The sequence below is a fragment of the Phoenix dactylifera genome, chromosome 7 (assembly GCF_051530095.1).
Source record: "Phoenix dactylifera cultivar Ajwa chromosome 7, Ajwa_hap1_PhDact_Kaust_v1.1, whole genome shotgun sequence".
In the NCBI taxonomy this organism is placed as follows: domain Eukaryota; kingdom Viridiplantae; phylum Streptophyta; class Magnoliopsida; order Arecales; family Arecaceae; genus Phoenix; species Phoenix dactylifera.
In genome coordinates, this window is record NC_143196.1 from 27,150,131 (window position 1) to 27,176,579 (window position 26,449).

At 39.1% G+C, this 26,449-nt stretch overlaps 2 protein-coding genes across 5 annotated transcripts; both read left to right on the plus strand.

Moving 5' to 3' along the window:
* Positions 1 to 667: 667 nt before the first annotated feature.
* Positions 668 to 2,152, plus strand: LOC149753203 (uncharacterized). The gene is made up of 3 exons (XM_089924385.1): positions 668 to 912; positions 1,327 to 1,800; positions 1,870 to 2,152. The coding sequence occupies exons 1-3, from the start codon at positions 676 to 678 to the stop codon at positions 2,035 to 2,037; spliced, it is 879 nt and encodes a 292-aa protein (XP_089780511.1). The 5' UTR covers positions 668 to 675; the 3' UTR covers positions 2,038 to 2,152.
* A 3,153-nt stretch (positions 2,153 to 5,305) lies between these two features.
* Positions 5,306 to 26,166, plus strand: SERK3 (LRR receptor kinase SERK2). 4 transcript variants are annotated; one of them, XM_039127336.3, is made up of 13 exons: positions 5,384 to 5,646; positions 5,739 to 5,811; positions 10,945 to 11,070; positions 17,289 to 17,421; positions 17,622 to 17,693; positions 19,648 to 19,791; positions 19,879 to 19,950; positions 20,124 to 20,189; positions 20,268 to 20,338; positions 20,473 to 20,613; positions 21,008 to 21,349; positions 22,064 to 22,458; positions 25,135 to 26,166. In XM_039127336.3, exons 3-13 carry the CDS (start codon positions 11,004 to 11,006, stop codon positions 25,447 to 25,449), a joined length of 1,818 nt encoding a protein of 605 aa, XP_038983264.2. In that variant the 5' UTR covers positions 5,384 to 5,646; positions 5,739 to 5,811; positions 10,945 to 11,003; the 3' UTR covers positions 25,450 to 26,166. The 4 variants fall into 4 exon arrangements, with proteins under 4 accessions (XP_038983263.2, XP_038983265.2, XP_038983264.2 ...); XM_039127335.3 differs by lacking the exon at positions 5,739 to 5,811 and having other exon boundaries at positions 5,306 to 5,646; XM_088701415.2 differs by lacking the exon at positions 20,473 to 20,613.
* The last annotated feature ends 283 nt before the right edge of the window (positions 26,167 to 26,449 follow it).

Below are 26,449 nucleotides of genomic sequence, written 5' to 3' on the forward strand. Positions count from 1 at the left end.
TACAGTATGTGTCAGATACTTGGCTGAGCAAATACAAGGAAAGATTTGTTGCGGCGTGGACGGATACATGCAGGCACTACGGAAATGTGACGACAAATAGGTATCACAAATAAAGACTCATTTAATTTTAATTTGCCTCAATTGTTATATCTAGCTTTCATTTGTTTACTAGGGTCGAGAGTGCACATGCAAAGCTCAAAAAGCAGCTTGGATCAAGCCAAGGAAGTTTCGAGTCATCTTGGACTAGAATACATGGATTGATTGAGTTGCAGCACAGCTCCGTTAAAGCCTCATTGGAGAAGAGTTTATTGGTAGTGCAGCACAACTTCAAGCCAGCTGAATTCAAAGAGTTGCGAGGTTTCATATCTATAAGTGCGTTAAATCATGTCCTCGCCCAATCGAAACAAGCCAATTCAGTTGGGTTTGATGATTCAAATTGTGGGTGCGCTATTCGACGCACACATGGTATACCATGTGCTCACCAGATTGCGCGGTACAGGGTGGAAGGTCGGCCCATTCCTCTCGACTGCATAGATCCTCATTGGAGGAAACTTGATATTGTGCCTACCCCCCCCCCCCCCCCCCCCCGTGCAGCCAATTCAGTTGAGTTGTGATGCAGAGTTAGATTTGATTGCGCTACGATTCAAGAAGTTAGATGGGCCTTCTCAATTGCAGATGATCAAGAAGTTACGAGAGATTGCAAGTCCAGATAGTACACCTCTTTTAGAGCCTGCAAAACGGAAGACCGGTTCACGTGGGCGCGCTTCAATGAAGGTTGATACGTCTACTCGACGTGACCCGTCTGCGTTTGAGTTGGTTCTATCTGGACAGGATAGTTATTCACCTGGTGTTGAGAAAGTTACCATCCGCAATCCATCTACTCAGATTCAAAAGAGGCGGCCCAAGCAAAAGGTAAGTACCAAATATTTATTTCCTTACAATAGGTATCATACGGGACGGTCCGTGCCGTGCCGGTATGTGATGTGCCGATACGGGACATGTCGGGACGTGCCGTGCCGAGATGTGCCGATACGGGACATGTCGGGACGTGCCGTGCCGAGATGTGCCGATACGAGACATGTCGGGACGGGCCGTGCCGAGATGTGCCGATACGGGATGTGCCGTGCCGAGATGTGCCGATACGGGATGTGCCGTGCCGAGATGTGCCGATACGGGACATGTCGGTACGTGCCGTGCCGAGATGTGCCGATACGGGACATGTCGGGACGTGCCGTGCCGTGCCGGTACGGGATGTGCTGAGACGGATAACTATTTGGATATTTCTGCCATTGTTACATATTTTCTATCATTTGATATTATTTGCAGGTTTTTCGTACTAGAGCCCAGTCACATACGCCCATTATCTATATTGATGCTATTCCTTCTGCCTTGAGATCATACATCCAGCATATCAAGGATGTAAAAGCTGATGGGAATTGCGGATTTAGGGCAATAGCTGACTTACTGGGATTTGGAGAAGATGACTGGGTGCGTGTTAGGAAGGATTTATTGCAAGAGTTGCAATGTCATTCGGACCACTATCGCACATTATATGGTGTGGAAGGGACGATTGCTGAGATCACTCATGCATTATCATATTATGATGATTGTCCACCATATGACAGATGGATGACTATGCCGGACATGGGTCATCTTATAGCATCCTGCTATAATGTTGTCCTATACCATCTCTCGTTGCAACAATGTCTGACCTTCCTACCTCTCCGTTCTGTGCCAGTACCTCTTCTATCCCGCAAAGATATCGCTATCGGATTCGTAAATGGAAATCATTTTGTTGAGGTACTACGTTTAATTTTGCTTATTTATAATTTTGTAGCTATTAATATTTTCTTATTTCTAATTTTGAAGGTGTTCTTGTTGCCGGGACATCCCGTTCCGCCAGTAGCGACCAACTGGCGAAAATATCATCTTCCTTGTGCTACCGGATGGGAAAATTCATATGAAGCCCGGATTCAACAGTTCAAAGAGAGCATCTCACCTAATGTTATAATTAGCGAGACAGTAGAGTTAGATTGATTGTTTATATATGTACAATTTTTGAAAGTTGTAAATTTTTTTGGGCTCTTAGAGTCATGTACTGTGAAACTCCATCATCAATATAAATCAAAAAATATCTGTCTTCGCATTGTTAGATTGATTGTTATGTGCACTGTTATATTTGTGTAAAATAGAACGGGCCAGGCTTTACAAAGATTACACGTAAATGTACCAAAAATATATATTTTTCATTAATATCAAAGGCTTTACAAAGATTACAAAGGCTCCATCATCAATCCCTATGACGCCGTCGTCGACGCGTGTACTGCTGTACGTCCGAATGAGAGGGTGCTGGATCCGAATGAGAGGGTGCTGTACTCGGGCCAGGCTCATCACCCAGAAGTAACTGATGCATCTGAAAAATAGCATGAAATAGGTGCCCGGCACCTAGTGACGTAGCCTCGGTGGGACCCATCCGTACAATGTCGGTACTGATACCGAGTGCATCTGCAATACGCCGCCGGTGCATGTCAGCATCATCATGACCTCCCCTAGCTCCAGAATGAGTACTCGAGCGCAGATGAGGAGGCTGAACTGCAACGTGCGTGATACGGAGATACTACTCCATGTATCCCGGTACGCTGTCTGATGGCCGGGTAACTGGGTGGCTCCTGCTCGCCTGGCTCAGCACGTGGTCCTCCCACCGCTCCCAAAGCTGATCCATATAGGAGTAATGTATCCGGTACGAGCCTGCTGTGGAACCTCTGTTGGCTCGCGTAGGGGCTAGTGGCGCTCGAGGGATGGTCTGAATACGACCAAACTGTCTAAGAACCCTTTCTGGATGATAGGGTTCTACGATATCAAGGCACTTGATGGAGCCACTAAAAAATGCGATATCAACATATGGGCGATCTCCCCGAAGCCGATGATGGGGATCCCAAATAACCTGCAAAACAAAAGGTCCATTTCAGTTTTATACTATATCGCATATTAAAAGTACTGACAAACACAAGCAAATGGTAATATGATACGTACCTCATCGATGCTCAAAAGGTCCAATGACTCACGTAGAACCACTAAATGGTCCATCGTGGTACGGGATGGAGTACCGGGCATCCAGCGGTGCACGCGGGGACTGGCATCAGTATACTCAAGCGACGGGTGGGACTGAGTGCTGGAAAATGCTCATAAATCCATGCCTGCAGAAGCGTCATATAACCACTGATCTGTCTCACTGATGACCTCGACGCAATCCCCAACTGCCGATACAAATATGCTAAGGCAGCTGTACCCCAGGCATATGTGCTCACCCTATCCAGATCCCGCAGTAAACACAGATACGCTATAGGCACCCTAGTCCCACTCTTATCAGCAAAGAGTGTGCAGCCTAACAAAAATAACAAATAGGCTCGTGCTGCACACTCTATCCTCTGCTGGCTGTCTCTATCAGATACAGAGTGAAACTGAGTCCTCAGCCACTCCATCCTCACAGACTGACCGCGCGATGACAGTACCTCCTGACGCGCGTCTCCAGCTGACACCTCCAACAACTCCACAAGTAGCTCCTCAGCATCCCGATCACTCATCCTCTCAGGAGAAACTGCTACTGAGGCACCTGCGACAGGAATCCCTAAAATGGCGGATACATCATCCAACGTGATAGTGATCTCGCCAAATGGTATATGGAAGGTGTTCGTCTCGGGCTGCCATCTCTCTACGAAGCCCGAAATCAGAATCTTATCGATGAATCGATAAGAGCACTGTACTAACTCTATGAGGCCCGACTGCCTCAATAGTGCTTTGAACCTGGTATTTGGTTGGTTTGAAGACCACCACTTCCATTCACCAACCTTGGCAGTATGGTTCATGCACTTTAGTGGAGCCTGTTCCTGTAATATAAATGTATAATTACTACTACTTTATAAAACATCAATAAACAAAATATAATGCTATAACAAATAAACAATACCTGTTGCCTCCAGATGGAAGCTGCTATATGCGTCCTGAAACTGATCAGGACGGACTCATCCTCTGGACCTCCTGGACATGGTCCAACGGACTCATCGTCTTCGCCCCTAGCGGGCATATCATCATGCTCTGACTCAGGAGAGGGCGATGGCATATGAGCAGGCTCGGGAGAAGCAATCCTAGCACGACGTCTCCTAGCTGACGCCGTAGGTCTAACTCTGGCGGGACCGGGATCCATGTCTGAAAATATAGAAATTCAATGTTAGGCTATATCAAAGAAAATAATTCAATTGCATACATAAATGATAAATGATAAAACAAGCCAAAAAAGAAACAAGTTACTTCTTGGAATCTACATGATTGGGTTTTGTGATAAATAATTCAATGTTACTTCAATTGCATACATAAATGATAATTCAAAAGTATACGACTCGTAAACTCAAGACATAACTCAATAAAAGTATACGATTCGGTTGTAGCATAGCCCTACATATAAAATAATTTATCACCAAGAATTAATGAATCAGAGGATCTGTTCGGCACAAAATTCAGCACGGCACGCGATTTGGCACCAGAAGCCTTCTGTTCGGCTGCACAGTGCCGAACCGAAGGCTTCTGTTCGGCTGCACAGAGCCGGACAGAACCCTTCTGTTCGGCTGCACAGTGCCGGACAGAAGCCTTCTGTTCGGCACTGTGCAGCCGAACAGAAGGCTTCTGTTCGGTTGACGGTTGCCGAACAGAAGGCTTCTGTTCGGCACTGTTCAGCCGAACAGAAGCCTTTTGTTCGGCGATCCAGTGCCGAACGATTTGGGAAGGCGGGGGGGGGGGGGGGGGGGGGGGGGGGCTACCTCGAGGTGGTCGTGGAGGCGCCGGCGAGGTGCTCGTTGCTCGGGAGATGGCCGGGGAGGTGGTTTCGGGAGAAGCCGGCGAGGTGGTCGGAGATCGGGAGAATGCCGGCGACGAGAGGGAGAAGGGGGAAGGGGGGGTTTTGGGCGTTAGCGAGGTGCACTGCACCGACCGGCGACGAGAGGGAGAAGGGGGAGACGGAGGGGGTTTGGCCGCCAGCGAGGTGCTTGAGGCGAGGTTTTTTGGGCGGAAGGGAGAAGCCGGCGGGTGTTTTGGAGGGGAAGAGCGGGGTGGGGGGGGTTTGGGGGGTGTAGAGAGCAATTTAGGTGAGGGGGTAGGGAGGGTGGGGGGTAATTTAGGAATTTTTAATTTTTTAGGGGTGTCCTTAGCAAATGGGGGGGTGTAGAGAGTATTTAATTTTTTTTAAATTTTTGGGGGGTGTCCTGAGCAATAGGGGGGGTGTATATAGAACCACCCAAAGCGGTCGGTGCGCGGGATCATATTGGGCCAATCCGCTAATTTAAAGGACCTATTGAGGATTTTTAAATCCAAGTGGGACGGAGTGCAACGCAGGAAAAATTTTAAACTCGGATAACGAAGTTTTATAGGCCAAGTGCGATATTTCTTTTATTTGCCTTGCGAGTAACGTGGGGGAGTGCGGAGTGACCCGCAGCGCCCCCTCTCTCTCTATCTGGACCGAGAGCATGGCTCAGAGAAAAGGCTGCGAATTGGGATAAAATCTTGCCTGGCATAAAAAAATTTCTCTTCGAATTCTAGTGGAAAAGGAGTAAAGGAGTCAGTCGTTCTCGGAGCGATCGATTACCGTCTCTTAAGGTATGGCGATCTTGTTGTCCCCTCTAATCCCTTCCTCTTGCCGTTTATAACGCTGCATCGAACTTTTTTTTGTTTTTTTAATGTTCTTTCAGGGGGATTCTTGTCAAAATTGGGAGTTTTTTTGAAGAACTGATGGATACGTTTGCGAGAGTAGTTTTCACTGAAGTGTGTTCTTCTCTTTCCATTTTTTTTAATTTTTGGGTGATTTTTTTGGCAATTTTATGGTTCACGATAGGATTTAGGAGGATGGGAATTTCCAAGATTTTTGGTAGAAGTTGCGATTTTTGGGGTTTGGAGGTTGTAAGAAGCTGGGAAAGATTCCTTTTTGCTCCCCATGGTTCAATTATTGGAGGTTACCTCAATCATTTGTTTGGAGCATGTGTTCTGCGTTGCATCTTGGCCTCATTTTTTTTGTCCTTCTTGGTGGTCCTTTTGTTTTGAGCGACCATGGAGTTGAAACTCCTTCTGTTTCCTCCTGTTTGAGTGAAAGGGGGTTATAGGGGAAAGAGGATTTTCTAGTTCGAAAGGGGGAACCAGTCTTTCCTTATCTCGGTGGACGAGAACAATTGCTTGCTTGAAGTGAAGCCTAGCATCGATATCTTAATTTTTTGAGAATAATGAATAATGGTAGGAATACTACTAATGAGAACTTACCGTCAGAGGTGAGAAACGCCTCTGGGTATTTGAACTCACAACCTCCTTCCAGATGAAGGAGGATGCAGTCCCAGGTTGTAACCCGGTTTGCGACCTAAAGATAGAAACGATAAAAAATGAAATTCCTAGCTACGTATGGAGAGAGTGCCCACCGAAAATGATTAGTGTAAATAGTCTCGTACTTGTCAGCTAGATTCTGACATGTGCGATACACATGAGAGATAGTATGGATTGCTACGATCCTCCATTCTGTTTAAAGATTTTTTTTTTGTTATTCATGTAATTTCATAAATTCGCACTCAATTTTTGGGAGGTGCACCTCTTGCGCATTATATTTATTTAAGATGAGAATCATTGCAGCATTATGGAGATGGATTGATGGATGATATGGAGCACCATGACCAAACTAAAAGAAAAAAAAGAAAAAAAGAATAAAGGAAAGTAGATGGGATACATGCTGGGGTCTCCATCATATTCGTCTGTTGGAGCTGTTTTATGTTAGGCAGAGGAGCCAAAAGAGAGTTTCCACTATCAGTAGAGATGAACTATAGACTTCTTTGAATATCTAGGGGTTCCCTCAATTCCTTATTGTGCCTTGCATGGGCTTAATTTAATCAAAACCAAAACTGGCTTCATTTCTAAGATACTTCACTTCTTCATGAGGAGGGATGTTTTAGAGGTTGATTATTTAGATTGTACCAAAAAAACAAAAAAATATGATTGCCTAAGCATTTTAATATTGTGCATCATGTTTAAGTATAGAAAATGAAATCAATTTATTCGATATTGAATTTTTCCAGATTTGCATTTCCCCTCGGCTTGCTTCTTTTATATGATATGTTGCATTTCTTTCTTTATAATTACCTTGTCAGATTTTTTTTTTTTAATTCTTAAATTTTAGTTAGTTTGTGAACTTACCATCTTCGGGTCGTCTTGACCTCTAGGGCAACCTAGGCATTTACCTACCTTTTAGTGGCCACTTGTCTACCAATTAAGTCTTCTAAAACATTGATCTGGTGTCTATAAACAAGAAATCTCATTGACTCAAATCCATCATCACCAAGGGTCTCTTAGCAATCTTATATTGTAAAGCTAGAAATTCTTACAAATCAAAATTTCTACAATCAGTTATATACCTTGTAGATGAAGCTATGACCTAAAAAACCAACATGTTTAATGATCAGCTTCTCCCTTTTCAAACGAGGGTAGTTGGCCTCTCTTGATTTATATCACTAGTAATGCCTCAGCTGAATTTTAGATCTATGGGGGCTAGATAGGACTGCATGTCATGGCTTCCTTGCATGAAGCTGGAAGTTTAAAAGGTCTAAGAATAGTTGTAGGATTTGAGATATCCATAATTAAAAGGTACACCTAGCATCCGATGCTAAACACTAAACACCATGGCTGGGGTGGGACCCAGGGTTGGGGCAGTGACGGTTGTGGGAGGCGGCAATTAGCCCTCCCCTAAAATTTTGATCTCCCTTATGCATTGCTCCAGCATCAGGGCTATCACATCTGAAGACAGCCTGGGACCCTTTCCTTCATAGATGTTTTCCTTAAAATGGAAACCAGTCAAATGAATTAAAAGCTAGGATAACCATAATAGTAGGTCTTTGCCTCCACTTATTTTAGAAAAAAGTTCAGGGTCCATCCATTTCCACATGTAGACTAGCGCGTACTAATGCCATGCTCCAAGTAAAGTTTTGATGAGGATTTTGCTTTCCCAACAAAGGGATTCTTAAAAAATGTTAGGAATAATGCTATCATGTGCTGCTCAGTTATCTTGTTAGTTCCTTGTGCCAACATGGCATGAGGGGATTCCTGCAAGTCTTTAACCCACAGGAGTTGGTGCAGTTCATTTAGAATTGGTTGATTCTTGACTTTAATTCTCATACCATATCAGCAAGCGAAAATGATAAGGTAACCGGGCAATGCCCCATAGCAATTTTTTATGAAGTATGCATGCTTAGTAATTTAGATGAAAAGATTTATTGAAGGAGAAGAAGGAATAAAAACAAATTGGGTTTAATATGCTATCTATGCTTTGCACTTTCTACATCTCTTCCCATTCAACTTAGGTATTGGTTCAGAAACATATGAATATAGTCATGTTTTCTTTTTTCTTATATAAAAATATCTTCATACTACTTTTAGTTTTTATGTAACTCTCTTTGTTATGTGCGAGCTTCACTGTACATTAGAATATATGGTTTTAAACTTTTTTATTTATTTACTTTTGTGGAACAAAAGATACAAATAAATTCTAAATATTATTTATTTTTTAAAATATTATAAAATAGATTGAGGGTTTGTCTTGGTGCAATAGTAAGGTTGCTCTATTGTGATTTGGTGTCTGGGGTCCGAAAAATGGAAACAACCTCTTGCATGTGGGGGTAAAGCTATGTCTGACCTTTTCTAGACCCTGCAGCAACAGGAGTTTTGTGCACCAGAATGCCTTTTTTTATAAAAAGAAATATTTTTTCCTAAAATTATGGTTTGCAACTGCTAGATGATGATTTATACAATCATGCAGTACCACTTATTCAATATAGAGGACCAACAATGTGCTAATTTATCTCTTGGTTCCTTCCCCAAGCAACATTCTTGCTCCATGATATGTTACATAAAACAATAGAAATGAGAAAAGCAAATGAATACAATGCAATTCAAGAAGAAGACAAATTATAAAGATTTTAATTTTTTTGTTATATATTTGTATTCTACTCCCACATTGGATAGAATCAGGAATAAACTTGGAGGCCTCCCTAGTGTCTAAGTCAAATCATCAGTTGAAAGAGACATGCAAAACAGTTGGGAAATTATCCAATGCTTCTCCTCAAAAGTCCAAAACTAAATTTTGTTTCAGTGTAATGGTTTAATGACTGAGGAGAGACAGCAGTTCAACCCATGATGTAAGACCCACTGGGCTTCTAGCCCTTGGATTTGTGACTGTTGGTAACAGTCAATTAAAGAACCATAAAAGGAAAGTGAAGATATGCATTTCTAACTCCAACAAATGCAAAAATCACCCATGTCCTTTATACTAGAGAATGATCTGGAGCTAAGTTTGGCAACAAACTAAATGCTTTCACTATTGATATCAAATCTTGTATTTTCAACTTTCTTGCTGTCCTTTTCTTTGTGCCTGATATTTTGGTTGCTAAGATTTTGAGGACTTTTATCCTAGGAGACTTTGAAAGATTTTACATCAATATTGTGGAGTTAGGCTTTCCATGTAATAAGGTTATCTTTCCACGGTGATCTTCAGAGGCATGCACTATTGAATCTTGATTACTGAAACAGACGATTTCAGGATAGTCATGTAAACAGATCTCACTCACATTTAACAAATTATTTGTTCATATTCATCAAGAAGAGCTCCCCCACATTTTATGATACAATCTTTTTGCAAACGAAAGCTTTCGAAAATATAATTTGTGTATAACCTCTCATGAAGTTTTCATGTAGTGCAAGAGGCCCTAATTGAAAATTTGTGGTGAACTGGAAGAAAGGCTTCTTCCTTTCAGGAAAAGGGAGGGTTATAGGCTGTTCTTATTAAATATTTTGTGGAATACACACCTTTTTTATGTCTATCTTACGTGCAGGGGTGCATGCACCCTGACTTGGATTATGCTAGTCCTTTCAGGAGCACAATCAAACAGCTTCTGAGGCGTGACCTGGGTTTATTTAAATGTAGATGCTTTTTTTTTCTAAGCCTGTCCAGCCTTCATAATGACACTCATTTTAGGCCTCCTAGACCATGTATGGCAGTCTTAGCTCGATAGTTTTGTATAATTTTGATAAAGAATCCATGATGTAGATGATTCAAAGTCCTAAAGGTGGACTGTGTTTTATATTTGGAACCAAAATTATGTATTATCACCCTGAAAAGTAGTTAGTAATGCAATGCTAGTCATGTTTCCTGGGAGATAGGTATACATGTTATTGCTCAACTTATGCCTCGGGGGCCAATGTATCAACTGTGTCAGTCCCAAGGCCCATCCAATAATCAATAATTTTAATAGATCAAGCCTAAACTTAGGGAACCAGGTACAAGCCTGAATAAGGTCAAGCCTGGGGTCTCATTGTGTGAACCTGATCTGTCTGAATGCTTATATCTGTGCTGTCCACATATATTTCTTTTTTCTTTTGCTTGACACTTACATTAATATAATGTGATAGAATCTGCCTTTTTTTGACACATAAGTTGCTTATACATTTTCTTTGTTTGTTACAAAACTTGCTCTCAAGTATCAGATACAATTATTTTCCTTAATATGTTTGTATGGTAGTATATCTTAGCTGAGATTCATAAATGGAATTAAAAAAAAAGCTAATAACCAAATGTATGTATTTGTTAAAGGCATAGTGATGCATATGAGCCTCTACAGGCATCCTGTGTTTGATTTTTTTTGGAGAACATAGGATACTCATATGTTTTCTGTTACTTTGCTAAATACACCCTAAGAATGGCCTTTTGGAAAATGCATATGTTGAATGTAGTTGTTAACACTGTTACTTCATTATTCCCTTTGAAATTACCTTAAATGGAGGAAACTTCACATATTTGTTTCCTTTTTTTGAAGACCCTTGTATACTGATATTTACTGTATTATGTTTATCTTGATTGCACGACACTACTAGGAGGTCACCTTCCTCTAGGACGACTTTAATTGGCTCAAGTGAGACAAACTGCAGGAAAGATGAAGTTGATCATTGTACTGTTCATTTTGGCCTTGCTGCAACCTTTTGCTGAGTCTGATCGTCAAGGTACTTTTTGACTTTTTTAATTATATGTTATGTTTAAAATAATAAAGAGCCATTTTTTGTTGGTGTGATCTCGTTTTAGGAAAATGTGAATTTTTTGCATGTCAGTCTTTTTCTGATGCGATTATTTAATGTATGAGTTCATGTAGGTCGTACATCTCTTTGGAACTATTAACATCTTTTTATGCCCTTCCCCTGCTTATTTACAGTAGTGAAGGAATGCTTACCATTTATTCAATAGAGTTTCTTACATCTGTATGGGAATATCTCCTTTTTGGACATATTACTAACAATTACACATGCAATGCGCACACAAAATCATTTAAAGAGCTATTGGTCCATCTCTCTGGTACCTTTTAATAGTCCAGTTCTTTTATATAACACTTTGGCAGCAAGCACTACATTGATGGTTTAGCTTTGAATTGTCTGTTCGTTGTATTTCTTTTTCTCTCATTTGTTTGGCCATCAATTTTAAGTGATCTTCATATTATCATATTGTTGATTATTTTTCTATTATTAAACAACCGTTGTGTTATGATGTATGATATCATTGGTTTGCTTTTTGGCAGTCAAGATTGCTAAGATTGACAGGTCATTGTTCAGTTCTGTTTTATTTTATCAAAATCCTTCAAATTTTATGTATTCTTGGGCTAGATATTTCTTAGAATAATATGTTTTTGGCATATAACTTTGGAGCTATTGCTTTTTCAAAAACATTTATAACTTAAAAATGAACAACCAATAAGATAAAATTACCTTCTGGTGTTGGTCATATTGCTGTGTGGTATATAAGTGTGTTAGGAATGCAGTCTTTCTGATTTCTAGAGAATAATTGCATGCGACATCATTGTGAGGTGGCACAAAGAGAATTTTTGTACGTTCAGATCTACACCACAATGCAACTTAGGAGTTTTTCTACAGTGATATTACAATTAATGAACCACATCTCTTAGAGTTTTAGCTTTAGATAGTAATCTCTAGTATAGTTACATAGCAAATGTGTCTTCCATTCTGTTTCTTAAATACACACAAGTGCATGATTTTGTCTTACATTCCTTCTATAACCTGTTGCTTTTCATAACATTTTTGTAGCTTGAACTTTATTCTTTTGCTTTTCTAGAAGATAAACAACCAAGGAAGATATTTTGGAGATCCATAGAGATATTTGTCATTATAATGTCTTTTTACTGACACTAATGTCACTATGCTGCTCTAATACCAAAAAAGGGGCAGCATCAGAATGTTAAGGACCTATATATTTATGGAGCTACAGAATTAATTCCAGATTTGTTGCCTGAGTAGTTGAGGCCAATTTTTGGCAATTGATTTCGGCTACCTTAAGTACTTGCATAAAAGAGCGGCTTATAAGAGATTGCTTCTTGACTAGATACTTATTTAGGATATGCAAGAACAATATTGGATGAATATGAGTATGATAGTGGTGATTAATATTGTGTTGGGGCATATTCGGGAAGCACTGGATTGTGCATAGGTGGGTGGATTATAAAGTGTAAATTAATAGATCATTTAAAGTAGATTTGGTTGTTGGAAGGCTTAGATCCTATCTCATCTTAGCTTAACATTATATAATAATGATATAGGCCCTGAAGAAATGTATTCGAGAAGAGAAGGGTAGGGTCGAATGGACTGATGTTTGACATGGAGCACCACCGATTATTCACTTGCAAGGAATATATTATTACACCTACTTTTAATGAAACTTATCTGCACAATTTACTCTCAAACTACTCCTCAACTGCTTTTTGTAGATTGCGGATCTAATAGTGAATTGCATAAAACTTCTCTAGTAGATTTTGATGGATGGAGGAGGGAAAACTTGAGGTGGGTGTCAAGCAGTTAGACTTTTAACTAAAATTGCTGCTTATTTCCTATTTGGAGTTTCTATGAGATTGATAATGAAACCTTGTGGTTGGGCAAATGGATAGAAAATTGCAGGGTGGAAGAATGGTTTTGTGTCTTTGAAGGTTGCTTGCTTTTTTAAGCTTTATCTAATGCAAACTCTGGCATGATCAACTGTCACTTGGAGTTTGGATGTCAACCATCATACGTGCATCATGTCAGATGGAAAACGAAGAAAAAAAAAACTTAAAAGAAAAAATATGATAAGTCCCAGCATGAATAAAATGCGTGTATGTTATAAAGATGAGGAAAGGAAACAGTGCCGGATAAAAAATCAACAAAAGGAAAGAGCTGCACTAAACTAATGTCAAATCCTGATAATTTTTATCATTATAAAATGGGATATAGGACTCTTGTATAAAATTTTTTTCATTTATGTATGAAAAATTTGGAGCCTTTTTTGATAAAAGAATCTGGAGCATTTACCTCATTAGAATTTTAAAAACATAAAAAGAAAAGGACTCTTAGGAAGCTAAACTGTCCCGGACCACTTCACTAAAAATAATCTCCATTTTCAATCATCCTCTTACTCCTTCCCAAGAGATCACGTCCAGTCTATTTTCTTATCAAATGCAAAAGTAGGTGGGCATATCTAATATTGTATGAAGTGGAGGAGGAAAAGATAGTTCCCTTTTGATGGACTCGAACAATTTTTGCAAATAAAATACCAAATGGCGGGGATTCAAAAAGTCGAGGTAGGGGTTGAAGGGCATGATGGAGTAAATTGAAGATGGGAGATTAATAATATGTCCAGGATGTGATCCAATTATCATTTGTTTGCAGTTGGAAGCGATGTACTTGGAATATGAAAATATATTGTCCAATTAATATTCGATTCAAGGCTTCAAATTGCTTCAAATTGGTAGAGGATAGGCACCTATCTATATGGTAATTATGAGATTCAACATATTTTGATGGGAATTGAGGAGAAGCATCAATATTTATGTAAGACGAGATATTAACTGACTCTTGTTTAGGCAACTATATTTAGTTATTGTATCTTCTTTATTATTCTAATTGAAGGAGAGAAAGAGACTTGAGAGAGATGGAGCAAGGATGTTGCACAAGGACTTTTTTTCCATTTTTTTGGTAATGAATATGTCGAGAGAGATGTGATGGATGGAGTATTGAGTGAATATTCCAAAATTCCAAACTCATCTTTTCGTATAGTATAATTAATATTTAGTGTTTACAAAAGCAAATTAATGCTTTTGCTATGTAGGGACAATGAGGGGTGATTCATTTGCCCAATACACACAAATTAGAGAGAGAGAGAGAGAGAGAGAGAGAGAGAGAGAGATGCCCTCTCATGATTATAGTTGGAGATCTGGAAATAAATAAGGATTTCTCAAACAACTATAGCTATGTGTTACAGATAATCGTTATCTTGAATAACAATTGATTTTGGATTTTTGGCTCTAGAATTTGCATCGAGTGGTTGTTTGAGGGTGCTCTCAATCTTTAGGTTGAAAGCAATTGCTTCTTTAATGTTCTTTTGCTTGCTTGTCCTCTTGTCACCTTCAAGTTGGGTCTTGGCTATGTTGTCCTGTTTGTTATGCCTTCTTCTTATTTTGATTTTTTTTTAAAAAAATATTTTTTTCTGCTGTCGTGGAATGAAAGTTCTAACTTGCACAATAAGGAAAGTGAATTTGATTAAGTAATGATGTCCCTGAGCAAAACAAAGAGAAAACCATGCCAAACACAGAAAACTAGAGTCGATAAATATTTTCTCCTATCTCTTGTTGCATGCATCTTGTATGAATGCATGTGGTTCATACATCAAGGTGGTTCATACTATTAGCAACTACATCAAGGTGGTTCATACTATTAGCAACTACTTGAGAGTCTATCATAACGTTATTAATGTTATCAAAAGATATCACTTGAATGCATGTATCAACAGCACTCTTCTGCGCTCGTCATATATATGAAATTTGTTGGTTTTCCTCGCACTTTTTAAAAATATAGATAGTGTATATAATATCATGTGAAGAGGTCTGGTGCCAGGAAGCATTGAGGCTGCCACGAAGGTCCCGATATTGGTTAGGCTCATACCATGTGTGTGTGAGCTTCTGCATAATTTGTTGTAGTAGAGCTCTATATAGGAGACTTTGGTATTAATATTCTATGGATAAGACAAATCTTTCAGGGGGTTATATGCTTCAAATTGCTCAATATGTTTATCGCTGTGGTTTCTTGATATCCTTTTGTAGCAGCATAAGGTCTATCACTAGATGTTAGTCTTGTCACGCCCCCGCCTCTGCGAGGCACGTGAGGCACCTAGTGCCCACGTGGGGGCCACATGAGGGGGGAACACGGGGCTCCCCTGCCAGATATTGTCCGGTTCTGGGGCTTCACGCAAGCGTCCTTCACCCCTCCCCGGTTTTGTTTTCCACCCAAAACGCGTCTGCAGGATTTGGAGACACCCGCCTCATATGCCCAGGCTTTGGAACGAGTCTTTCCGATGTGGGACTATTAGGCCTCACACCCTTCCCACCATCAGACAAGAGCCGTCCTCGGCTCTGATACCAAATGTCACGCCCCCGCCTCTGCGAGGCACGTGAGGCACCTAGTGCCCACGTGGGGGCCACATGAGGGGGGAACACGGGGCTCCCCTGCCAGATATTGTCCGGTTCTGGGGCTTCACGTAAGTGTCCTTCACCCCTCCCCAGTTTTGTTTTCCACCCAAAACGCGTCTGCAGGATTTGGAGACACCCGCCTCATATGCCCAGGCTTTGGAACGAGTCTTTCCGATGTGGGACTATTGGGCCTCACAAGTCTGCTCTAAGATTGCCAGTTTGAACCAAGTACTAAATTGTGTGATTTTGTTAACTAACTGCGTATTTCTATGGCATTTCTGGCTAGAACTTCTTTTGCAGCCTTTTGTGCTCCTTGAAGGTTTCTCGGTTTGGTTTGTAGCAGATGCAGTACTTGAGAGGTGTGTATTGAGAGTTGTGGTTTGTAGCTCGACTGGATACTCTCGTATGAGGGTTTCTACAAGCATTGCAACGTGCTCTTGCTTTTCTAATAGATGCCAGAAGGTGCAAAACTTGATGTTGCCTTATTATTAGAAAACCAAGAGAAAGTATATATGGTGTCAGTTGGAGGTGATAATAACCCATATGTAACTCATTGCAGGCTAATTGGACTGATATGTGGAAAAATTAGGATTGTTTTGGCATTCCTTGTATTAGATCGAAGTTTTAGTCTACTAAACTTTCATGAGAAAATATCGTCATTTCGTATATGAAAAGGAACTATGAGTATTTGGGAGTTGAACACAGCCTCTATTTCGAAGGGTAGGAGGTGGATGGGATTTGAAGCTATCTGTCGAAATGGGAGTGGAGCATGGGGTGCGACTGGGTTTTAGTGAATTAGTTATGGGTCTTAACAAGTTTATACTTTGGAGTGCATTTAGAGGTTTGTCTGTCTCTTCCAACTTGATGTGTAAAAAGAACTAAGTAAAAAGAACCATAATTAAGGACATTTAGTTTAAAAAAAAATACTTTTCTTTAGCCTCCAACTGGGAAAATATTTTTGCCAAAAAAGAATAAGCCTCAGGTGCATCTGCTACTTTAAGCTGCTGTAGGCTAATGATGATTAGACCTTGACTGTTAACATGCTTATGATAATATAATGTGCATCTAGCAAAATCTAGTCAATGAACTGCTTGATTCTATTATTTGCTCAAATTTCGTATTGTTATATCTAAGGTTTGCCATACTGGTTAGTTTTGGTGTGTGCCGACTGTACCATATCATACCGGTGCCAAACTAGTACACATAGTACGAGGGGCATACTAAGACCAACACTCAGTATGCTGAACCCGTACCAAATGTACCAGTCATGGTCTGCCGTACCGGTTCGGCTTGGGACCGGTACCGGATCAGCGTGTAATCCGGTACCAGTAGTTTATTGTTGAAGGACCGGTACGCCACCGGTTCGGACCGGTACGCCACCAGTTTGGACCGGTACGGGAGCGGTTTCGTACTGGTCCGGGCCGCCACCGGTACGGCGGACCTTGGTACCAGTACTATAATATGATGGTACCGATACAGGGTCTGGTACTGAGACGGCAAACCTTGGTTATATCTCTTTTATGCTTTCTATCTTTGTTTTAGTTAAATAAACCTATATTGGTATTCATGTGTTTCTAGGAGATGCATCATATCACATGAAGCTCAATAAACTGTTATGTTCTATTATTCACTCAAATTTTACACAGTTTTGTCTTTTCTTCATGCTTTCTATTATTGTGTTACATTTATGAGATTATATAAACATTTCTTATGTGTTTTCAGGAGATGCATTAATTGACATGAAGCTTAAGTTAAATGCCACTGGCAGCCAGCTTGCTGATTGGAATCAAAATCAAGTCAATCCTTGCACATGGGGCTCTGTTTTTTGTGATAATAGCAACAATGTCATCCAAGTGTAAGTTATTCATCAAGATCTTAGTTCCTATCTATTTATTCTTTTCAGATGTTTCTAAGTTTTAACAATTTATCTATTACATAGTATGTATACAGTGCCGATTTAGTCATGTTTGTTGATTTCTAGTTTATCCTTTTGCACAGAGCCAAATACAATGGCTTGGTTTTGTTTTAGTGTTATATTTCACTTTTCTTGTGCAGAACACTGCCTAACATGGGATTCACTGGAACCTTGTCAGAAAGCATTGGAGTGCTGAACCATTTAAATGTATTGTAAGTATAGTAATTGTCTACATATATTTTTGAAATCATTATGATATCACCTTAGCTTAGCCTAAACTTTGCAAAACTAATTCATCTATACAAGGTTAAATTAACGAATCTAAATACGGGTTATTGAAGTTTGAAAACTTTCTCTGGTTGTTTCTCAACCTGAAGTCAACATCGATACAGTACTGAATTCCTAGCAAAGCCAACTTTTGGCAGGGCTTGATGTATGATTCAGAGACCAATCAGAGTTACAAAATTTTAAGCTCATGCAACTAGGAAATATGCCTCCAGGATTGATGCTAGAACCAAGAGCATAGATGAAAAGAACAAAGACATAGCTGGATATAGAAAACTACAGGTACAATTTATTAGATGGAGCCAAATAGAAACATTATGATATCTCCTAGCGCTCACAGATCATAACGAATTACTTATTATGGGTAAAACACTTTATGATCTCTGGTTGGTGGATAGACTAAATACCTTTAGAGCTATTCTTAATGTCATCTGCTTCAATTTTTTTTTATTCTATAGATTGCTGATCTTGACCCAATTCAGCTTGCTTGTACTTGACATTTGCATCAGGTATTGGTAATATACTTAGTTATGTTATTATGGATTTGTATCATAAGGGAAGATAGGCCTATCCACTATAATTCGAGTTCATTTGAGGAAAGAAATTTTTTGTCATTGTAAAGGGCTTTAGAGAGAGTCAATATAGTCAACATATGCTATGTTTGGCTCTCATGAAGGAAAGGTTACTTTGAATTTTATGTCGTATTTATAGTACATTAGATGAGGTATATAATATATAAATAGAAAGTTATATGCGACCATTTGCTTTTTTAAGATTAACCTTTGAATATGCATCAGAGTTCATTGTATTGTGGGAGTTAGAATATAATAATTTTATCAACTTAAGTAATTACCTTGAGAACTCTTTGTATCAATGGTAGGGCAATGCATTATATAAGTCAAGATTTTAAATCCCGTGGGATGGCCGGTTTCTCTATGAAATGGGACTCCCCACTGTCTTGCCCGATCCCAATAGTAGTCTCGGTCGAGAGTACCATAGGTGCCCTCCGTTTCTCTCCCTTTCTTTTTTCCTTTCCTTTCCATTCTTCTTCTTTCTTTCTTTTTTTTCCCTTACCTTCCTTTCTTTCCTTTTTCTTCTTCTTTCTTTTCTTATCCTTCCTTTGCTTCTTTCCTTTTTTCCTTTTTCATTCTTTTTCTTCTCCCTTTCTTTTTTTGCTTTCCTTTCACTTTTTCTTTTCTCCATCGTTCCTTCCTTTCTTTCCTTTTTCTTCTTGTTAAGCCACATGGATGGGTTTGGAGTCTTGACCCATCCCGGTCTTGTTTTCTCATAGGAATAGAACGGGACGGCTAGGATGCCTCCCGTCCCATTGGGACTTAAAATCTTAATATAAGCACAAAAACAATGATAGTGAGCACTATTGCCAAGATAGTGAGCATGATTAAATATTTCCTGCCCAAGTTATCTGGTTAGTTCTAGGAGGAAAGAAGTGATCTTATGTATCTCTATGCCTCTGTTATATGTTAAATTTTCCATGGGACCCTCTTGTCCTTACATTCTAGATTTTCTAGATCTTTTATGAAAGTTGCCAACAAGTGCATGGTACTTCCTAGGACGAGAGGGGAGCCAATCAGCTGATGTAAGTCCCGTCGGCATCAACAGCATGGTTTTGAGTTTGCACTAATTGATTCTGAAATAAAACAGCATTTTATTGATGCATGTATTGAGGGGAGTGGATAGGCTTGTATATCTGTGCATTGATGCTTCATTTGTACATTCATTGAGCCTAACATGTCACATGAGAAAGTAATTACCAATCGCCTTGTGTATGTGGAGCTATTGCTCCTATTAGAATTGCTACATTGTTGCAGCCATCTAACCCTGTTTTTCAAGTCTCACCTAACTTGATGTGTAATTATGCAGGTCATTGCCAAATAACAATATAACTGGTGGAATACCAGAATCATTTGGAAATTTATCTAGTCTGACAAACTTGGATTTGGAAAATAATCTTTTAAGTGGAGAAATACCAGCTTCTCTTGGCAGGCTTACTAAGCTTTCAATTTTGTAAGCAGGACCATAACTTTGACCATTTAAGTCAATTGTTGGAACTAACCTCTCCTTAATCGTTGCATATGTTTAACTTTGTGTCAGGACTCTGAATCAAAATAATCTTACCGGAAATATTCCTGAATCCCTTTCAAACCTTTCAAGCTTAAACGACATGTAAGTGCCACCGCTAGTTATGCTGATTTTCAGTCTGTCTTCTGGGACAAGGCAAAAATATGTTTTACGCTGTCTTTATGCTTGGATAGTTTTGACAATATTGAAAAGCATTTCTTTCTTTCAGAAATGTTTCTTATACATCTTGACAACCACAATCTTGCTTGTGTTTGCAGTGGTCTAGCTTTCAATCATTTTAGTGGTCGGATACCTGATCCTCTATTTCAAGTAGCCAAATACAAGTATGACCAGATCCTTGTAATATCTGGATGCAAGCGCTCCAGTCATGGCTGTTGATCTGATTTGATTATTTCATGCAGCTTTACAGGTAACAATCTAAATTGTGGCGCAAATTTTCCACACCCTTGTGCTTCCAATGTACCCGGCCAAGGTAAATAAGTGTTATTCGTCAAGTCCTTTCTATAGGATTACCTATATTTATTTGGAAAACCTTTTTTGGGGAGGGAAAAATTCTGTCTATTTTGTCTTGAGGCAGCAGCCCTTATTTTTGACTGGTCTTGACAGGAAGATCTGGTAATACAAAGATTAGAATTGTGCTCGGATGTGTTGGAGGAGTAATAGGGTTCCTTGTTATAGGGGTTGCATTTCTGTTCTGCAGGAGTAGGAGGAAAGGTTATCGACCAGAAATTTTTGTAGATGTTGCAGGTCTGTCTTTTTATTTGTTCATCAAATTAGTTGGTTTATTTAGCTTTGATTTAGAACTCTTTATGCATTTTAAATGGTCTAACTGCGCTTGGTCCTTTCATTTTCCCCCTGTCAGTATCTACTGTTAGTATCTTGAATTTTTGGTTTTCCTGCATCTAAATTTTTCTTGATCATGATCAAAAATTTTACTACAGTTTCAACTAAAACGAAACTCGAGAGGAATAGGAAAAATTTTCTTGCTTATCCTCTTTCTGTTTTTCTTCAAAACCTTCCTTTTTTTTCATGAGCTTGGGTTGAAAACTTAAAGTGGTTGCTGCAATGTGATATTTCTTTTTATACACAAATGCCATCTTGCAGAAATTTCTGACAAATTGTCAACACTTTTGATACTTAGGTGAAGACGATCGCAGAATTGCATTTGGACAGTTGAAAAGATTTACATGGCGAGAATTGCAATTGGCCACAGAGTGGTTCGGTGAGAAAAATATTCTTGGTCAGGGAGGTTTTGGAAAAGTATATAAAGGTGTGCTTCCAGATAATACAAAAATTGCTGTAAAAAGGTTGACTGATTATGAAAGTCCTGGAGGGGAAGCTGCATTTTTACGTGAAGTCGAGATGATAAGTTTAGCTGTTCACAGAAATCTATTAAGGTTGATTGGTTTCTGTACAACACCAACAGAACGGCTTCTAGTTTATCCTTTTATGCAAAACTTGAGTGTTGCCTACTGTTTACGAGGTACTAATGCTGAGAATACTTTGAAATTATCAAATTTCTTCATATCTTAATTTTTCTTTCCAATATGTCATTCTTTCTTGATGAATACTTTCTAATTTCTTCCCCTCCATTATGAAGGGAATTTATTGCATGGGCTAGAAAATCTTTTCTCTAGTTAATGCTCTAACCCCATTCTCAAGTATTACCATTATTGTGTGAAAGTAGAATTACACAAATGGGTAATATAGTGGGCTTAAAACTTCATGTTGACCTAGCCATTTCAAATGGAGAACTCTATACCTGATGTTATGTTCTGGTGGGTAGTGTCAGAGGTCTTGAAGACCATCAATGCTTCAAGTTGTCATAAGAAGGCCTACTAAAATGCTATGGGTTGTAAGGAAGCATATGCTATTTTGAACAAAATGTTTTTCACACTCACTCTTTCCAAGCATGAAGTGATTTATCACATTCAGTGAGTGGGCAACCTTCTAGGATGAGTGGTTGACTCCTGAGTCTCACCTTAGCATTTTCGGTGGAACTGGTCTTGCAAGCCAATCTGAATTGACCGACATATGCCAACAAGTCATGTAGGTGATGCATTATCATTCAAATTTAATTCTATATCATGATGCTCTCAGAGTCCATTGGAGTATAAATTTTCAGTTAACCTAACAGCTTCTATCTTTATGACTATTAATTTCTGATTTTATGTCCTTTATGCCTTGACTGGTGCAGACTTTAAACCTGGGGAACCAGTGTTAGATTGGCCTACGAGAAAAAAAGTGGCTTTAGGTACTGCACGGGGTTTAGAGTACCTTCACGAACATTGTAACCCGAAAATTATACATCGTGATGTTAAAGCTGCTAATGTCTTGCTTGATGAGGATTTTGAAGCAGTTGTTGGGGACTTTGGCTTGGCAAAATTGGTTGATGTGAGGAGGACGTCTGTGACAACTCAAGTTCGTGGGACCATGGGCCACATAGCACCTGAATATTTGTCGACTGGAAGGTCATCTGAGAAAACTGATGTTTTTGGTTATGGGATCATGCTTCTTGAACTTGTTACTGGACAACGTGCAATAGACTTTTCTCGCTTAGCAGAAGAAGATGAAGTACTATTGCTTGATCATGTAAGCTTAACTAGCTCTGCTGAGTTACTTCTTTTTGCCTTTCAGAACCACATCATTTCATACGATGGCTTTGTCATGATTTTTTGCTTTCTGCTGAGCAGTTTTTCATATTCTTTGAGTAAATATTTCTATATTATAAACTTTTCTAGTTTTGATGGACGGATTCATATAGTTGAAAATTGTACTGCAAGTTTTTCTTTCAGCATTTGTTGCTAAAAGATGCTAGCCACCCGTTTGCTGCATTTCGAGTGTTTATGGTACTGGAAAAAAATAATCAAAGCACTTGGATATTCCTATCTGGTGACTTTTTTGGTGTCTAGGTTGAATGGCTATAGAGCTATGTAGATACCTGGGTTACTAAATCTCCTATAATTTATTCCATTTGTCTCTTTAAGTGCATGCTCATGGATGTGTACCCTTACAGTACTGGGAAAATGATCAAAGCACTTAGTGAAATCTATTTGGTGACTTCCTTGATTCTCCAGGCCAAATGATTAAATAACTATACGGACACCTGGGTTATTAAGTGTCTGGTGTGTGTCTGTGTGTTCACAGCAGTTTTTATTAACTTCTTGTGTACTCATATACATATGACTTATAAATGATGTGTTCTATGACTTGCATCCTCATAATTGAAATAGGCTATTGAATTAATCACTTAGATGACAATAATCTATACGATGCAATTCAGATGAAATATTACTTGCACTACTGTTACTTGTAGTACATAGTAATAGCAATTCAACTTTCAACCACTTCGATTGTCTTGAGGTTTTGCATCTATTCCTCCATTTTCTTGATAAAGGCAAAACGAACATGGGTATTTTAGTACAAAGAAAATTACCATCACCTAGTAGTCTGTTAGTCAACATTTATATCTCATTCATAATCATATAATGTAACCTAGTGGAGGTCGAAATATCAGCCACCATCTGAGCTTTTTGACATCATGCATCCATTTTAAGTGAATAGATAGCACTGGTAGTTTGGTGCAAAATAACAGCAACACACTATGGGACATGGATGCTTAGAATTGGTGTGAAGTAGGAAAGTAGGAAACAATGGTTTTTGCATGCATTTTTTTTAAAGAAAAAGGACTTTTGCATGTATGCTCCTGCAAGTATAGGTTATTGCATGTTTACAGCTTGAAAATCACTAATTGCATATGTACCCCTTTAATCATCCTGTTTTTGCAATGATATCCCTTCCATTAAATTTTCGGTTGACAATGTTAATAAGTACCCATTTTAAGTATTAGATTGCTGTATTATCTTTTTGCATTAAAACTCTTGGAAAAAAATTAATATTCAATTTGCATCATGAAGTTATATTTTATGCGTATATTTTTCAAGGGATACTGACGCAAAAGGGTAAAAGAGTCATTTTATACTTAAAGCATACACCATCAGCCAAAAATCTAATGTGAGGGTGTGAGGGGCATCGATGCAAAAAAGGATGAATTGAGTGGCATATATGCAAAGTGATTTTTGAGTAGCATATATAACCCGTATTTGCAGGGGTATAGGTAAAAACCCTAAAAAGATGTCCGAGAGAATTTTTATCAGACTATCATATGGCACTTCTCAGAGAGTTGAACATGTTTAGTTCTCAAGTGTCATATCTGGCATAAATACAAGAACTGTTAAGATACTTGAAAAGGATTGGGTATGATGACCATATCTGTAGCATTGCATATCAATGTTTGGTGATATTCGGCAAGACTGCACTATATCATCAGGCATGCCTTCTCTTAACTGGTGCAATTAAGATGTATGGTATTTTGGGTGCTCGCTTGTCTTATACCCAGCATATCCTTCACATCATCACCCTAAAATTCTGTGAAGCCATATTTGTGATTGGGCTTCTATCTCTATGCTACAGATCAAGTTAAAAATTCATACACAAAGAGTGTTGTCTCTATCAATGCGAGAATACTACCAAAGATCAATATCCTGAGCTACATATTAAATATATACACATTAACGTGCATATTATTGCAAACAGGAGATGAATTGTAAAAGTAGGAGGGCAGCCAAAAACTTTATGCTGCTGCTTTTTGAACTTGAGCCTGAATGTTCGACATATCTGGGTTTCTGAATGTACCGAACAAGAAGATCCTGAATCAATTACAGCATGTTGCATTCTCGGAAATGTTTCCATCATGCTTCTATATGCAACATTTCAGACAATTACACTGCACCATGCTGTGATGCTGATTTCAGATTTCTTGATATTATCTGCACGTTCTTTTTCTTTTTTCCTTTATTTTCTTAAATTTTCTTTTTTTTTGGCTTAAAGGTGGGTTTCTGTCCTATTTCATTTGACAAAACTATCAAAAAGAAATAATTTCTTTACCATAGGATGAGCCACACATGTTAATTATACACATGCAAGAAGGCTAGCTTAGTAGTATAAAAATTTGTTGGCATGGAAGAACTTGGTTAGCTTTGGATTTTTTTTAGATGTGCTTGTCCCACTTTCATGCAGAACGAGAATAGTTCATTGCTTGCCCTTTTGATCACTTATAGATCTTTTTTTATATTCATACTGAGAAGGAATCTTTAAATGTCTGTTTCTTGCATTTGTAGATGACTTCAGTCATTTGCTATTCAATTTATTTACTCACATTAGTAGCTCGTAATGATATTGACAGTGACTGTTTTGCTGCTAACTTAGGTTAAGAAACTAGAGAGGGAAAAGCGATTGGATGCTATTGTCGACCGCAACCTATGTATGAATTATAATGGCCAGGAAGTGGAAATAATTATTCAAGTTGCTTTGCTTTGCACCCAAGCTTCACCAGAGGATCGTCCTACAATGTCTGAAGTAGTTCGGATGCTTGAAGGGGAGGGGCTGGCTGAGAGATGGGAAGAGTGGCAGCAAACTGAAGTTTCACGGAGGGAAGAGTCTGAGAGGTTGCAAATGAGATTTGATTGGGGTGATGATTCTTTGTATAACCCCGAAGCCATTGAGCTCTCTGGTGCAAGATGACATGGAGGTGGTGTTACAATCAAATGGTTGTCAGGAATGTGAAGAACAGAGAAAATGGTTTTTTTTTCTTTTCTTTTTTGCTTTGTTGTATGCTTTTTGTAATTGTTGCTATTCAGGCAGAGGCTAAAGGGCCTTTAGCTACAGGCAAGGCTCGGGATATGGGGATATGGATTTCACCTTATGGGGAATAGGCTGTGTACCACCAAAGATGGGTTATTCAGGGGTCAAAAGTTTAGATTTACCCATTTTTTTCAATAAGAAAAGCGCTTCTCTAGATCCCACAAAAGATCGATGACAAGCTTGATCCCTAATCGTGGAATTGTGATCGCTGATCTGAATGCCAAGATGGAACATATACTGGCTATGATGCAGATCGTCATGCTTCAACACCAGACGCCTCCGTCCCCGGCGACCCAACAGAACAAGGTCATCAAAGTGTGTTTGGGGGATATGCCTTGCGCCTTGGTCTTCTTTTCATCAAGAACCATCTTACATTTTGTATAAATCCCAGTATGCCTTCCAAATTGAAGGAATTTTGCATGAAAAAGCCCCACTTTATCTCATTTTCGCAGAAAAGGTCACTTTTATTCTTTTTGCAGAAAAGCCACTTTAGACTTTCTTGGACCATTGTACCTTTTTTTCTCATGTCTAGCATAAGCACGAATCTGTGTACACATTATATTTGCATCAATTGCCAATATTTGGCATTGATTATTATACGCAAAGGCATAATGGGCTGGTAAAGTTTGGAGCGGACCAATTATGCAAAAAGAGAAAGAAACGATCCCAGTTCTGCAAGGATGAAAACGAAGTGGATGTTTTAACTGCAAAATCTCCGGAAGAATCTTATTGAAAGCCAATACCATATATTTTTTGGGAAATCTTTTAAGTGCTTGTGGTGAATTAATTTGGGTTTTAAAACTTTATCAGAAGTTGCCTCTTGTTTTGGTACTTTCTTGGCTAGCAGGCAGAATGTCATGAATCAGTAGACATGCTTTGG